The following is a 16,137-nucleotide window of genomic DNA, read 5'->3' on the forward strand; positions in this document are numbered from 1 at the left end:
TGGAGGAAGATAAATAAATTCTCATATGTAAAATAATGAAAAACAGTGCTTGGCACACAACAAGCACTCAATATTACTAGTCATTGTTCATATTATTATTTTAACGTATATAGGCCTTCTCTCTCTAATGGTATTATAAACTCCTTGAGAGCAGGTAGTCCCAGCATACACTACTTTGTGCTCAATAAACATCTGCTGAATAAATAAGTTAGTAAGTAAGTGAACAGATTAAAAAATAAATTGAGTTGGGTACTTCCTGTAAGGGTTTTATGTTAAAAGAATTTCACTACCACCCCCAGGAAAAAAAAAAAAAAAAAAAAAAAAAAACCTTTGTAATAACCAGATTTTGAGAAGACCAGAGAAGGAGCAAAGGTTGGAAAGACCTGGAACCTAAGGAAAGTTTTCAGGCCCCCTGTTAGCCTCTTCTTTGGATTGGCAAGATTAAATTTCTCTAGGTACATTCTCTCCTCTCTCTCCCACAAGGAATAATGTGAACAGATGGATACACGGACCAAAGTTCTAGGGGAAAAGGAGAAAGAGATGATATGTACAAACCAGAAGAAGCAAATAAACAGAAGAGATTATTTCTGAAAATTTAGAAATATCCACAGTTAAAGCAAGTTGCAACCAATTTTTGTAGGAGACTCGTTCTTGGTCAGTATCATCAAGTATGGATAGATCCGGGGGGCTGAGGAAGAGGTGAGTGGAAGATAAGGGTGCCCATCACCTCCAGTTATTACTGAGCGAATTTCAAACCTCTTAGCCATCTTCCAAAGCAATAGGATTTAAGGATCACCATGTCTTTCTGTGCTTACTTTCAAATAGAAAAATTCCCTTCACAATTAGTAAGATAAAATCTTGCCCTTTGTTTATTCACTCATTCATTCATTGACTTATCAAATATTGATTAGATGAGTTTTCTTTGCTACCAGTGCTGTTAATGCACTAGGTGCTGTGGGTATAGCAATGAACAGAGTACAGCACTGGCCTCGACAGCTTACAGCACAGTGGGGGGATTAGCCTAGACGAGAAATGATGTGGCAACAGGGTCGAGCCTGTCTGTTTAACATCGGCCCCAACACAGCGCATGGTACACAGCAGGAGCTCAAAGAGCAGCTGTTGAATGAATAGAAAGTAAGATGAGAATTGTGGGAAGTTGACCTCAGTGTCTTGATCAGGTTGAGTACAGGGTATCAGGAGAATTCATTGGAGAACAAACCTACAACAGTGAGACTGTATCAGTGAGACCAAGGAAGATGTTCTGGAAGAGATGTCTTTAACTCTAGGTTTTTAGTGACTAGGAGTTAAGTTCAGTGAATGTGGATTTGGGGAATGGTTTCTTGTTAGGAGAAAAAGTGCAAAGGGCCAGAGGCTGGGGGGAAAGTGGTATATCTGTGTCGATGTTATTTGGTGTTGCTAGAACTTTGGTGTGGGTGTGTGTGCGCACGTGTGCACATGTGAGTGTGGTTTTGAATGTGTGTGACTGTGTGAGGGAATGAGTGACTGTGATGTGTCAGTGTGCATGCACACAAGGGTGCACCTGTGCATGGATGGGTGTGTGAGCGCGCATCCCCCCCACAGAGCAGTGATGGGCCTGAGGACGTAAGTAGGCTCCCATACTGCATTAGAGAAGTGGACCTTTATCCTGAGCGCCCATGGATGGTTTCAGGCTGGAAAGTGATTTGAGCCACTTGGTATTTGACGAAGCTCCCTTTGGTGCAGTCAGTTAGCTGAAGAATAAATTGGTCTCTCTGGTGAGAGACACACAGAATTAGTGTGACTAGGACAGGTCTAAAATATACTGTTGAGGTAAAACAGACAAGATTTGGTGACTGGTTCCTGGTGTTCTATGTGATGTCGAGGGAGGTAGGGGTGAGGGGTATTGACGAAGGACAAGAACCCAGGGTTCTGGCCTGTGTGGAAAGAGAATTTTGCTGAGATCAAAGAAACAGGAGAAGGAGTGAGGCCGACGTAGAAGGGTTCAGCTAAGGAAGGTTAGGGCCCTTTGCTCCTTGCTGCTCCTGCCATAAAAATTAGGGACAGCTTCGCGTGGTGGATGAGAGCATGCGCTCTAGGGACACAGCGCTCAGGTTCAAATCTTGATGCTGCACGAGCAGCTGTGTGACGCTAGACAGCGTCCTGTCCCTCTCTGTGCTCCAGCTTCTCCATCCACTTCCTCAAGTTGTTCTGAGGAATATGTGAATTTACATTTTCAAAATGACAACCATCGTGCCTGGCACAAGTAAGCTCTATATAAGTATTTGTCAAATAAAAATCCCTTCAATCATTTCTTGAAACAAAGGATCTTGCATGTGCATGCTTTCCATTTCTGCTACTTCATCCTGTATTATTTTCCTGTGTGTTTATGCTGTCTCCTGCTTTAGATTACTAGGGCTTTATTACACAACCTTGAGTCTTGACTCTCTCTTACCTTAAAACAAAACCTCTCTGAACCCTTGTCTACTTCTGACTTCTGCCCCTTCCCCTCATAGTCGCTGTCTGTGCAGAGTGCGCGAGACCCTGCACCCAGCCATCACTGCCCCTCATCTCATTCGTATCTCCACTCATTGTGATGTGGGGTCCCCTCCTAGTCCCCAACTCCAGAGTGAAACTGCTCTCTCTGAAGTCTCTGGTGATTTCCTAACTGCTGCACCCAGTGAGCCCACTTTCGGCCTGCTGGCTTAGTGGGTGCTCCTGTGCCATCCGACACTTTGATAACTCCATCCTTTTCTCTTTTCCCCAGTTCTGCTGCATCCCGGGTTTCCTTCCGTCTCTCTGGTTACCAGCTCTCCTTCTCTAGCCTCAAGGAATTCTGTGGCTCATCGAGGCAGGACTGACCCTTCCAGTGTTCGGGCTGTGATGGTCCAGTTACAGTTCAGCTCCCACTGGACAGTGAGCATCTACCAGGCACAGCCCCTGCTTTACTCATTCTTGATTCCCCAACATGTGACTAAATGTCTGATGCTTCACCTAGTAGAAATTCAGTAAATGTTGAATGAATGAATAAACGAATGGATGAATGAACAAACAAAATAAAAAAAATTGTATTTCTTGTCTAACCTGCCCAAAATGTACTGCAATTACTGGTATGAAAGTTAGCAAATGCTGAGTCACTGTTTGAACGATGACTCACCAACTGATTGATTAACTTTTAAGCTCTATGACTTTCCCTCTGATCAGCAACTGGACTTCCAATCCAGAAATGAGCCATAATTACTGGTCTTGACATCCCAACTGGTTGCCATGGCAAAGCTTCAACTTCAAAATGCTTGGAGCCTTTGGGTTCCAGTGACCATATTGTATATTCGGGCAGAACCACGTTTCTCCGCCACTCACTTCTGACTCATAAAGAGAATTGGGATGGTTTTGTTTGCCCACTGGGCTTTATTTCCTGGATGTTCTCTTTTTAAAAATCCGAAGAGTAGGATTATTTTAACGCAGGTAATGAACATGAGAAGGAGGGGATGCTTTTATTCTTTTGGACACAAACTAGAGATATGCTTTCTAGAAGGTGCTAGGGTCATGGGGTGTATAGTGTGGGCAGAAAGGGATTTGATGGGCCCCTGGAGTAACCTAATTCCATGAACTGGAGCACAGAAGCATGGAATTTATGCACTTGTTTATGGCATAAGGAACTGAAGTTAAGGGATGTTCAGGCCCAGACTCCAGACTAATGTGCCGCTTCCCCCTCCTGTTTATTTGGCCTCCTCAAGGCATGGACTAGGACGGGAACAAGAAGGAGCCAGGCCTCCTGGCACACACATCCTGAATGACTCAGATGGGCAGCCCCAGAGGAACAATAAAATCGAGCACGAAGGAGGAAGCAGGGGGTGAAGAAGGACAAAGCGTTGCCGGTGATGGGCAAATGGGTGAATTTACTCAGGCTGCCAAAGGTGATCCCTACTTTTCAGCTCTGCTCCATCACTCCTGAATATTTCCAACTGGACAACCTGTGTTCCACCCAAGAACTACACCGAGAGTGCCCGTGGGTTTCCATCTCATCCCTGAGAACTGAGAGAGAACGCTCAGCCAACAGAAGATGCAGGGAGCAGCCAATGGTGCCACCTGGATCGGTCAAGACCCCTCCCCACTGTACTGTCTCCCTGAGATTGTGGACACCAAGAAGAGAGGCAGTAAGTGAAGGCTGCGATGGGGACAGGGAGGGTGATAACCAGTGTCGGGCAGAGAAGCTGCCGCGTGAGCAGGAGGACGAAGCCCCTCCGTGCTACTGCCTGGAAGCAACTCTCCTTCCCCGACCTGCACCCCGGACACCTGGATGACTCCAGAATCCCAGATCTCACCTTTGTGAGTCAGACACCAGGCCCTGAACAGAGTGGGCCACTGGGAGAAGGCAACACCTGAGCTGGAATCCAGGGAACAATTCAGGGCATTACAGGGGAGCTATGTGGGCTTAATTTTCCCTTCTGCCCTCTGTTTCTCTCCTTTTTTCCCTAAAGGTGCTGCTGCATCAGAACCTGATGCACTGTGACTTCTGAGGGCCTGAGTGTTCCCCATACATGTGTCATTTTGGGCTCACGTAGGTGGAAAGTCATAGAAGGTAATGCCATTCAGGCCAAAGGAGAATTCCCACTGTGCAGAGGTTCGGGGGGGAAAAGGCCATCTCAGTGGGCCCTCAAGCCGCTGGAGGAGGAGCCTGATGACAACCCCCGCCTCAACCAGGAAGGGCTGCCCGCGACTGCGGGGCCTCAGCACAGAAGTCCAGGTGTCTCCGCTCATTGTTTCTCAGAGACCACTCAGGTGCTATCAGATGTAAGCAGTGGCCCAGCCCTAGCCTTCAGTGAGGCCACAGAAGCCCTTTTCATTTTGGGGGCTCAAAAATATAAAACCAAACACTCCTACATTGCTGGGGATTGCAAAATGGTGCAGCCTCTTTGGAAAACAGTCTGGCAGTGCCTCAAAATGTTCAACATAGAATTACCATGTGCAATTCCACTCCTAGGCACCGACTCAAAAGAACTAAAACTATAAGTCCACTTGTGCACAGTGTTCATAGAAGCACTGTTCATAACAGCCAGAAAGTGGAAGCCACCAAAATGTCCATCAGCTCAAGAATGAATAGACAAAATGTGACATACCTATAGAATGTGACTCGGCAATAAAGAGGCAGGAAGCACTGAAACACACTAAAGCATGGCGAGCCTCAAGGGAAAGAACCAGATTCACAAGACCACATGTTATATGAAATGGCCAGAATGGCCAAATCTACAGAGACAGAAAATAAATTAGTGGTTGCCCCTGGCTGGTGTGGATACAGGAAAGAGGGAAGGGAAATGAGCAGTGACTGCAAATGGGGAAGGTGTTTCTTTTGGGTAGAACGAAAATGTTCTAAAATTAGAACGGATTGCAGTGACAGTTGCACAGCTCTGTAAATATTCTAAAAAACATTCATTGTACAGTTTAAACAGGTGGAATTTATGGTACTTAAGTTTTATCTCAATATGCCATTAAAAAAAAAAAAAAGAAAATACAGCTGAATCACTCAAAAACTAGGGGCACCAGCACTCCGCACAGTCAAAAATCCACGTATAACTTACAGCCGGCCCTCCTTATATGCAGCCCCTCTGCATCTGGGTTCCACGTCCTCAGATTCAGACAACCATGGGCCATGTAGTACTGAAGCATTTACTACTGAAAAAAGTCCATATGTAAGCAGTTCCCTGCAGTCTCTGTTGCAACTACTCAACTCTGCCATTCAGGGTGGAAGTGGAACCGGCCACGGAGAACACATAATCAAATGGGTGTGGTGGGTTCCAATAAAACTTTATTTATAAAAACAGCCTTCAGCTTTGGACCAGGTATAGCCCATGGGCCACAGTATACCAGCCTAGGCTCTAGAGTTGTGGGGTTTAAACTTTCTAGAAGTAACTATACTCTTTCTTCACATGAAACAGATAAGAAGGGGCTGCTCCTCTGGAAGGTGGGTGGGGAGCCCTGTGCCCAGCAGTTCCCCTCAAAAACCCCTGAGTTGCGTCTGCAAGCAGCCAAAGCAGGATTTGAAAGTCATTGCCCTGGTTCCCCACAAAAAGCCTCCAGTTGCAGAAAGTTTCTTCACCCTTTTCTCATCCCTAATGGGCAGCATCAATCTAAATGTCTGCTTTATCTGTTCTACAAACATACCTGAGGGTCTAACACGGCGCTAGATGTTTTGGGATGACAAAAGTGAATCAAGGGGAGGGTGTAGCTCACCGGTAGAGTGTGTGCTTAGTGTGCACAAGGTCCTGGGTTCAGTCCCTAGTACCTCCATTAAAAACAGCAACAACCTCATTTCAATAGTAAACGTGGCATTAAAAAAAAGTGAATCAGATATGCACTTGGCTCCTGGGGGACTTTCAGTAGATAAAAATGAGACTCATAGAGAACTAATGAGGCAGGAAGCAATGTACGCCCCGGGGAACCACACGTAAAGAGCTGTGGAAGCAGAGGAGTGGAGGAAATCACTTCATGTAGGGAATCGGGAAGGCCCCATGGACAAGGGGCAGTGAGCTGTGAAAGGAGGGGGCAGAGAGCCGGTCTGTTTTGCTTCTAAATCAGACGTTGCCTCTCTTCTGGAGGGCCACAGAGCCACATGAGAAAAACTCTTCTATACACAGATGCCGCCTTACAACCATCAGGGCATGTGCCCTGTCCACACAGGCAGACTTAAGGATCTCAATCCCATGACGGCAGGCAAACCCTCCTCCAGAGACCAACGACCTCACATCCATGGTTCTTTCATGCCAACAGCAGGGCTGCTAGGACTTCACTGCATGTCTAGGTTGCAGAGAGCAGGACTACAGTGTGGAATGAAGCAGGCAGTCCTCCAGGGTCCCATGAGGGCAAACATTCTGACCTTGACCATGGCTGCCATATAGGAAGAGGAAGCTGAGGAGGTGGGTCATGGAAACCTCAGCTTGAGAGGAGCCCTGGGAAAGGGAGGGACATGGCTCTTCACCTGTCATTGACTCCTGCTGGATAAAGGGGCAGACAGCACACATGGCCGTATTTTTAAATTCTCTTGACATCTACGTAGATACTTTCATGTCTGTAAATCCACCTTCCGTGAAGCTCCACACTCCACATCAACAAAACTCCTCACCCTGAGGGTACCGCTCCCTTCCTGTGGCAGCATCCTGTGAAATCTCATTGCTCAGGTGTCATTCAAAACAAAAAAGCTATCAATATCCCTTAAATAAGGTCAGCAGATGCTGGCCACCAGGACATCCAGAGAGCTCTGAACGTTCTGTGAACTACGTGACATGGACATTTTTCTGGAAAGTGAGCATAGCTTCCATCATATTCTCAAAAGGGTGTGTGACCCCCAAAAAAGCCTTAGTACCATTGTCTAATTTATTAACTAGTGCTGCCCAGGCTAAAAAGAATAATTTTTTTTAATTGAGTCTTTTCAAGCCACTGATTCTACAGTCTTCTCAATCATCTTGAGCCCATCTGGTGAAAAATCCTATTTACCACCATTCCTATTTTTACAGATTAACAAACTAAATTCCTAAGAATTTTAAGTTAATATCCCACCTAAGGAAAGCTTACAGGTCAGTGGGTTAGCACCAAAGATGAGAAGGTTAACACACCCCTCTTAGCAACGGTCGCTTCCCGCTGTTAACACCACTTCATAGATAAACTCCACGGTCAAGCCTGTGTTGCACACTGTACATACGTGGCTTATTTAAACATTGTAACAGCTCTGCAGGATGTCATCTCCCTTCTCCACCTGAAGAAACCGAAGCTCAGAAAAGTTTATGACTGCCACAGCTCGCAGCACCGGCAAGTGTCGGATGAGATCTGATTCCAGGTCTGTCTGACTCGCAGATCCTGCCCTGGGATGTGCCCTGAAACTTGGATCCTCTGAGAAGGAAAACTCATCTTCAAGTCAGGGGCCGTTTCTTAGACATCTTTGTATCCCTCCCCACAGAGCCTTACCCTGCTCTGCACGGCAAGGGACTCAATAAATATTTGTTGAATGAAGAAACGTGGGCTTGGGCTCCAGTTCTGCCGCGGACTTACTGACTCAGTCTCCCGCCCCTTGGAGATGCAGGTGGTTACTCAGCTGGGCAACGTCAGGGAACATTTGAAATCAATTATGGGTGAGGAGGAACCTATTAAAATTTCCTCTTCTGTGTACACTGGGGTTGAAGGAGAGGAAAGGAAGTTGAGAAGAAGGGATACAGGATGGTTTCAGGGTTGGGTGCGGAAGCTTAAAGATTTCACACGAGGATGGGACAGAATTTGGCTTACGTCCACCGCTGACTTCCAGCAGCCCATCCAAATGGGCTCCTGACCTCAGGCCACTCCTCGGTGGCCACAAATCCCTGAACTGCCAGGCTCCTGGGTAGTTACCTTTATGGAGGCCCCTACACAGGAGCACTCTCCCACACAGCCCTTTTTGGGGCCCCAGCTGCCCAGCGGCAGAGCTCCAGGAAACTGGCAGCTTCGAAAGGTCTAACTTGCGGGGAGGGACCCCAACAACATCACTCCCCCTCTACCGGCCTGAGAGGACCTTAGCCCCTCAGTCTGTGAGGCTCGCACTGCCCTCGGCCCTAAATGAAAGTATTCCAGCAATCCATGTGGAATCCAACTTCCTGTTTTGGAAGAATGTGGGAGTCGGGGGCGGGGGGAGGGAGGCAACTCGAGTTGATTTTGTTTTCCTTACCAGTTGCTACAAGTGCCGATTAGTCACAACCGCCCCCAAAAATGACACTTTAGCCCTTTCACATAGGCCTTGCAAAAGACTTGTGTGAAGCTGATCCTAAGGGATGCCTACCAACATCGCTCTGGGAGGGGATGATTAAATACCTCCCAGAGGGGCAGGGACAGCCCTCCAAGAAACCAGACGCGTTTCCCAGTACGTGGCTTCCAAGGCGCCGCCTACTCTCCTGTGCATGAAGTAACACTGCCACCTAGTGCCCCACGTGGGAAGTATTCCCCGAGGCCTCCCATCTCCAGGGGATCCCTCTGCAGGGGCTGGTGCCACTGAATCACTTGATATTTCTGCTGAGAAAATGCCCCAAGTTTGGTAGATTGAGAACCGGCAAACTTACGAAGTAAGCAGAAGCTGAGGTTTGAGGGCTGTTGGAAAAGAGTGTGGGAGCCAAGTCTTGCAGCACTCGGATTATCCTCGGAACTTCCACGGTTGGACAGTATTTAGCTCCCAGGACCACAATTCAATTGTTGTCATTCTGCACAAGAGAAAGCCACCCACCCCAGGAGCAGGCAGGGACCAGCTAAAAGGACCAGTGCTAGGGTTAGAGAGGGAAGATGGGCTGATCTGTTGTAGGAGTGAGTAAATTAGTGAATCAGAGAACTTTATTCCTGAGGGGGCCACCCTTGGCCACCTCGTGGTTCTCGGCCCTAGGGCCCCCAGGGGATGCGTACGGAGCTGGGCACTAAGAGTAGACAAGGATGCCTATGTCCTCGGGAAGCCGGCTGCTAGAATCCTGAAGAATGAAGGCCTTGTTCCCAGCCCCCATCTCTCCCAGACTGTTACCCTAAATCTTTCCCGAATATTTTCTGATGTGCACAAATCTGAAGAAAGATACAGCATGGGAGGTGGAGAGGAGAGAGATCTGAGTAGTCCCTGCCCTCTGCCTTCCCAGTGTGGACCTACAGGGGAAATACCAGGACACCACGGGGAACAGGACACTTTGATTTGGAGAGAAAGACACCTCAGAAGCTAGACTGTCTGCAAAAGATTTCCTGCCTAATTTTACATGCTTAGGAGGTTACGAGAGTTCAGATGGGCACTTTGAAGAAGGATTTGAGTGTGTGTGCCGTGCAAGGTGGAGGGACGGTGGGTGGCGGTGGACAGGTGGGCACAGGGGGGCGGGGGGGGGAGATGTATCAAGGAAGGCTGTAACTGAATCCAGTCATGACCCTGTTCTCCTCTCTGCAGAGTAGGAGACAGGAGGACATGGAAGGGACAGGACCAGGCTCAGGTACCCGCTGTCCAGAATCCGTTCCTCAGGTTTGGGTTTTAACAACTCAAAGCAATAGTCTCTCAGAGCCTCCCTCCTTTATTCCTGCTGGATCCTTCTCTGATTCTTCAGAGCCAGGGAACTGCAAGAGGGGGGATATGCAGAGTCGCGGGTCCTGGTCTAGACTGCAAGCACACAGTTCCCCTGGCAGATGGGTACTAGGAAGCGAGATTAGGCAGCAAGAAGATGTCATCTGGGAAAAACTGTGAAGCTGCCAACTCTGATCAGATAATCATCTCATTATTCCTTCCACCTGGCCCTGGAATAAGGATTTCCTTCCACTCCTTCTCTGCCCCCACCTACCTTACAGCCCAGCCCTTTCCCTATCCCCTCCCTTCACCCCTTCTCCCACCTCAAAATAAAATAAAGCAAAACCACAAGACTCTCGAGCTCTCAGTGTCTGGGAATCCCAGCTTCCAAAAGAGAAATTGCAGCCAAAGAGGGGAGCCAGCATGTCCGGAAGGGATGTCCCAGCAACACCCCACTGCGAGAGGCTCCCTCCTTCTAGATTTCGCTCTCTAGCCTGAAACTTATTTGCAGGCATCCAGCAACCTGAGGAGTCTTCAATACAGGGAGCTGTCAAGCACTTAAGGGGCTCAGGAGTTCCACTGCCAGTCTGCCTCTGAGACACCTCTCACCACTTAGGTTTCCCCATCAACGTCATGGGACTGGCAAACATCAAAGGGTGCTGTGGATAATCCGAAATGATAAGATTAAAATGGTTCCACCAGGTGTCTGGCCTGGTGTGCGGTTCTGTCATGGGGGAATCCAAAGGGGTAATGAGACATGGAATGACGGAGGATCACTTTTAACCTCTCCCCCCACCTTGCTTGAAACCAATCCCCCACCCTGCCCCAGTAAGGCAAGGGAGACAGCCGTTCCGAACCCCACTCTTTTCTTTGTCCTTCTGGGTGACTTTCCATGAAAGCCAAGCTCTGTATATCACGGAAAATAAATGTGAGGAGTTTCCCAGACACTGCCCAGATGAAAACCATAGTTATACAGGGTGCATTTTTAGGTCCCTTTTACAATAGCCAGGGCTAGAAATCAGGGTCCTGGTTTGCGAGTGCCCACCTTTTCCAGTAGACCCTGCTATTCCTAGGCTGGACACATGACTGTGAGGACAAAGCAAAGGGGACTCCAGGATCTGGACAAGATAGTAGCTTTCTGCTGAGTTCCAAGGGCTGCTCAAAGCAAAGGGAACCAGTCAGGACCCACTGGCTATGTACCTGGCTGCCTGGCCCAGCCCAGGCATGACTCACCACCCAGGTCTTTACACTTTTGTGTAGTTTCAGAGTTGCCTGGGTATCTCACACTGGATGATGAGAAATGGAGTGTGACACCTCTCCTCCATTGACAAAGAACCAGCGCTCTTCCCCTTTAAAGAGGGGTAAGAGAATGCGCTGGAGGTCTCCTGAGTGCCAGAACAACGTATAGAACCACAAGAGATCAATACAAGGGACAAATGCTCTTGTGGTTATGGAGTCATTAACGTAGACGATGTCTGGGATCCTGCTGCGCAGCTGAATAAAGGCCCTTCCCCCTCTCTGCCTGGCTAGCTCTTCCTGACTCTCTTGTTCTCCCCTCTTCCATTCCTTGCCCCCTATGTATACCCTCAGCAAAAAAAAAAAAAAAAAAAAAAAAAAAAAATGAAGCCAGCCTCACCCCACAGACTACGGAAAGCCCAAGAGTGGGTGATTACCTGCAATGATGGCTGGGCTGTTCTGTCCTCCCTCCGGTTTCACCCAGGCTTCCACTGTGAACGCCTCCCGGGGAGTGTCAGCCAGCACTTCTGGACGCAGCAGCAGCCGCTCCCGCCTCCCAGAGAAGTACAAGACAGGCAGTCCTCCTTGGGGGCCAAAGGTCTCTGCTTCCCAGTAGGGGTCCCCTCCACCGTTCTGGATGCTGCCCTCCGAAGGACTGGTTCTGACCCCGTGCGACGGGAGATGCTTAGGCCAAGGTTGGAAGTGCCGGGGAGCAACACTGGGGTCTCCCCGAACGCCCCTTGCCTGCCCGTTCGCCACCTGGCGACGCCGCCTGGTCTTGGTTCCGCCCTTCCTTTGAGTCTCTGGTCCAGGTTCCTTCGGGCGAGGAAAGGTGGAGATGATGGCGGCAGCCGTGGCCGAGCGTTCCTGAGTCCCAGCCTCACCTAGAGGCTCCTTGGATCCTCGAGCGCCAAGATAAGTGTCATCATCTCCCAGTAGCTCCATTTGCCCAATAGGACCATCCCCTACCCACGGGACAGCTGGCTGCTCAGCCTCACTCCTCTCGCCTGCACTGCCAGTCAGGTCTGGGGGAACAGAGCTCACAGCCATCCCCTTGGTGTCTGGCTTACTGCGTCCCGCGTGGTGTGCTCCCTGCTCCCCCGCTGGGTAGGGCCTCAGGTAGCTGCCAGCCCTGCTGGGGTAGACCCCAAAGAGGTGATGCTGAGGAGCAGCTCTGGGCCTTCGAACCTTGGCCCCCAGCCAACAGCGCTCTCCTTCCGACAGCACCTGATTCAGGTGTCCTCTCTGTGCCAAGGATCTCTTGCGTGTCCAGCCCAGCTCCGAGCCGTCAGCACCGAGCGCCCACCCAGCCAGAATCACCAGGCTTATTCTCAGGATCTTGAAGCACATCATACCTCCCCCAGCACTTTATATAGAACCAGAAGTCAACTTCTGGGTACCACACTGGGATGATGGGGAGAAGAGAAAGAAACGGCTAGCAGTGGGTTCTCAGTCACCAGGCAAACTGTTTTGTTCACAGGCCAAACTTTTTCAAGCAGCCCCAGAAAGCGTACCTCTTCTGGCTACCTGTGTGGCCCCAGTACCTCACCTACCGCATGTGATTCCCTCACCCTTCTCCCTGGACCGCTCTCTCCTTGCTCTAGTTTAGACCTTGCAGAGTGAAGTTCATTTCTCTGGCTTCCTTTGCATTTCTTCCAGAGAGCTCAGGTTTCCTTCTTTTTCTTTTTTTATTTTCCCCCACCCCCCGTCTTCAATAGCCCCTCCCCTCGCTGATACTAGAAGGATACATGGGCACGAGCCAGGTCCTCTCAAACACACGCTCACTCACAAACACATACCACTCGCCACCTGAAGTCATTAAGAAGAATCTTATCCTCTGATTTTCTTTTCTTTCTCCTTCCCCCTTCCCTAGGAGTTACCTTCTCTTTGTAGTCCTTAACCTAAAATACATTCACCTTCAAACCAATTGCTAGAAGAGCTGATAGACAGAGACACAGAATCTGAGGCTTATTATCTTAAAAAGCAAAAAAGTATCTGGGGGCACAAAAATCCCAGCTGGTACTTAACCTTCACTCTCCAGATGTCCTCCTCAGCCAGTTCCCCATCCAGCCTCCAGTCTGCCTGTGCAGGTCAGAATGTTTCCCTCAGCTCCGTGCTTGGGGTTGCTGAGTGCTGAAGGTTTGTTGTTTTTTTTAATCCCCTTCCAACTTGTTGGTGTGCTGCAAGCCTCTGTAAAGTTCTCCTTTGGGGTGCCAGGATGATGTCCTAATAACCTTATGAGTCTCAGAGCCCTTGACTTCACCGTCTGGGAGTCTTGTGGGTCCCTGGGAAGATGGAAAAGAGAGCAAGAAGAAGAGGCTATCCTTCAGGGGACCTGTTCTCTCCGGTCCTTCCCGCTCTCCTCTCCCTTTCTCTCTGCCTGTAATTATCTTCTTGTTTGTTTCATTTAAAGACAATGATGATGTCAAAGCTAATAAGTCCGGTGCATCTCTCCACCTACTCCGTGTCCCCTCCTTCCTCCTGAAAACCTCCCCACCTCACTGAGGCACAGGGGACAGACGCTACTCTTGGTTTCCCCAGTAAACATCTCCCGCTTTCTCTTTCAGCAGCCGCAGCCTACACAATCAATAGACAACAATCAATACTGTTTTGGAGCACTCTTTTCTGTGTGTATTCTCTCTCTCCCTCTTTCTCACTCACTCACACACACACACACACACACACACAGACTCACGCATGTGTTGTGAACAGACCTGCTTATGCCTAATAAACCCACCCCAGTCTTTCAGGGACAACTTGCATTTCTTTCTTTTGTTTTGCCATGTACCTCCTATATTTCATTCTTCTTTCAATCACTTGGGATTTGAAAGAACAATACCCCAAATTCACTTTATATTAGGCATTAGGAGAAAGGAGGACTCAATTACCCTGCTGTAAGAAGCATTCAATGGGAATGCCATGCATTTGTACTATGTAGGTCTTCTTGTTCTCGCCAAAGTTTCTCACTCTGCAGTTACTAAAAGTCACCACATGCTGAGTGAGCAAATAAACAAATGAGATGCTCAAAAAAGTAATACGCAAAAATAAACAGCTAGACTCAAACAACTATTTTTTTATTTGATTTGAAATGAATGGATAGAATGGGGAAGTAAATAATATGATTTTAATGTCTATAATAATGTTTGCCTAGATGTAAGCTATCTCAGAGGGTCCCACCCCCTAAACACAAGTGCAAGCATACACACACGCGCGCACACGCACACACACACACACACAGCATGGTTCTGAATTCTCCACACAGGTAAGGATGCTTGGCCACAGGTGAGTACAAAACAGGTAGAGAAATCTATTGGGTTCTTCATTCAATAACAGGAAAAATCACAGTTCTAAAATCACTGCTTGTGTTGCCTACATATAAAACATGCAGCCCACACACTTTGGAGTAAGATCACGCTGCCTCTTTTGCCTTGGGTCTCCTCAGCGTCTTCTAAACTCCTCTACCCTAGCTAATGACTGACTTCTGGGCTGTCAGATGCTGTATCCTACGCACCCCATCCCTGGCATGCCATGTTTCCCTGTGCAGCATCGACGGAAGCCTCAGGGCAAGTCCCCAAACAAGATATCCACTCAGGCACGTGGATATCACTAAAGAGAAACCCCTCGGTCCTAGACTGTCCTGTTTCCTCTTATCATTTCCCTGTCTCCATTCACTTCTCTGACAATCCTTTTCCTCCCCCTGAAGCAGCTCAGTAAAGACTGGGGCTTTGGAAGGGAGGAGGGGGAAGACTGTAGAGAAAGGCAGAAAAAGAGGGGAGAGACAGAGACAGGCAGAGACAGAGAGAGAAGCCAGGAAAGAAAGGAGAGAAGGAAGGAGAGGAACCTTAGTTTAAATGAAAGGAAGACACCCAGGTAAGAAACAGTAGAAGGAAGCGTCCCCTCCCTCATGCCGCCCCCACGACCCTCAGAAAAAGGTTCCATACCATTCATTTCAGGAAGGAGGGATAACACAGGAAGGAAGAGAAATTCCACCGTGCTTTTCTCCCCCTTCTAGTGTGTGAATGATCTCGCATCCCCTATAGGTCTCTCCTGGCTCTCAGCTGCTAGTAATCCATTCATAAGGTTTCAAGAAGCTACACAAAACTCAAGCTTCCAGTTTAGTTTCTCTCTCTCTCCCCTTCATTCCTTTGCTCACCACTCTCCTTCAGCTCTTGGCAGCCCAAAGTTTAAAAAAAAATGTTGAACCATTTCTGTGTTTTCCTCCTGTTGTAACTTTTGCTGTGACATCATAACCCTGCCCACCAACACCCCACCTCTCTCTCTCCTTCCCATCCCACCCCTCACCGGCCCCAGACCCCCAGACGCCCCCCACGGAGAAGAAGGGCTCCTGTCAGCTCCAACGTGTGAAAACACAAAGCTACTGGAAGGTGCCCCCTCTCCCCCGGGTCCCCCTCCTCTCTTCCCCTCCCTGCCTTACCCACCGCTCAGCCACGGCTCTCACAAGGCTTTAACAATGATCCCATCTGTTTGACATGTGCGGAAAGGTGGGCTGGATTCAAATAATCTGTCAAGTGAATCAGATCAAAAACACAGCAACCCCCTCCTCAATTCCATCACACACACTCTCACACAGCAGACCCCAGCCAAAGTAGGAGAGGAGGCAGACTCGCACCCACCCTGGATGCCAGGGAGAAAGGCACCAAACATGCCAAAGGAAACGCACAGTTATATATATGTATAAATTCTGTGGCTTATTTGTTTATGACACACACCCGCACCCCAAGTCCCCTACGCCTCTTCCCCAAGCCCTGCCACTCCACAAGTGCACAGATTTGAAAGCTGGTAGGATCTGTTTTGAAATCTCCAACGAGAGGGTTTTTCCCCCTTTTTTTCACTCCAGAGCACTATCTGTGGCGATCAGACTCGAG

General features: G+C 48.7%; 1 protein-coding gene across 2 annotated transcripts in view; it reads right to left on the reverse strand.

The window, feature by feature from the left end:
- PAPPA2 (pappalysin 2) overlaps positions 1-15,728 on the reverse strand; it is a 249,137-nt gene extending 233,409 nt beyond the window's left edge. The window contains exons 1-2 of one of the 2 annotated variants that reach the window (XM_032463680.1): positions 15,691-15,728; positions 11,689-13,536 (exon numbers count right to left, since the gene is read on the reverse strand). In XM_032463680.1, coding sequence (XP_032319571.1) covers positions 11,689-12,604 — 916 coding nt within the window. In that variant the 5' untranslated portion in view covers positions 12,605-13,536; positions 15,691-15,728. Of the gene's footprint in view, positions 1-11,688; positions 13,537-15,192; positions 15,441-15,690 lie in introns of those variants that run through there. The other variant, XM_006187282.3, reaches the window with a different exon arrangement.
- Positions 15,729-16,137: the final 409 nt, after the last annotated feature.

Source organism: Camelus ferus, chromosome 21 (genome assembly GCF_009834535.1).
Source record: "Camelus ferus isolate YT-003-E chromosome 21, BCGSAC_Cfer_1.0, whole genome shotgun sequence".
Taxonomy (NCBI): Eukaryota; Metazoa; Chordata; class Mammalia; order Artiodactyla; family Camelidae; genus Camelus; species Camelus ferus.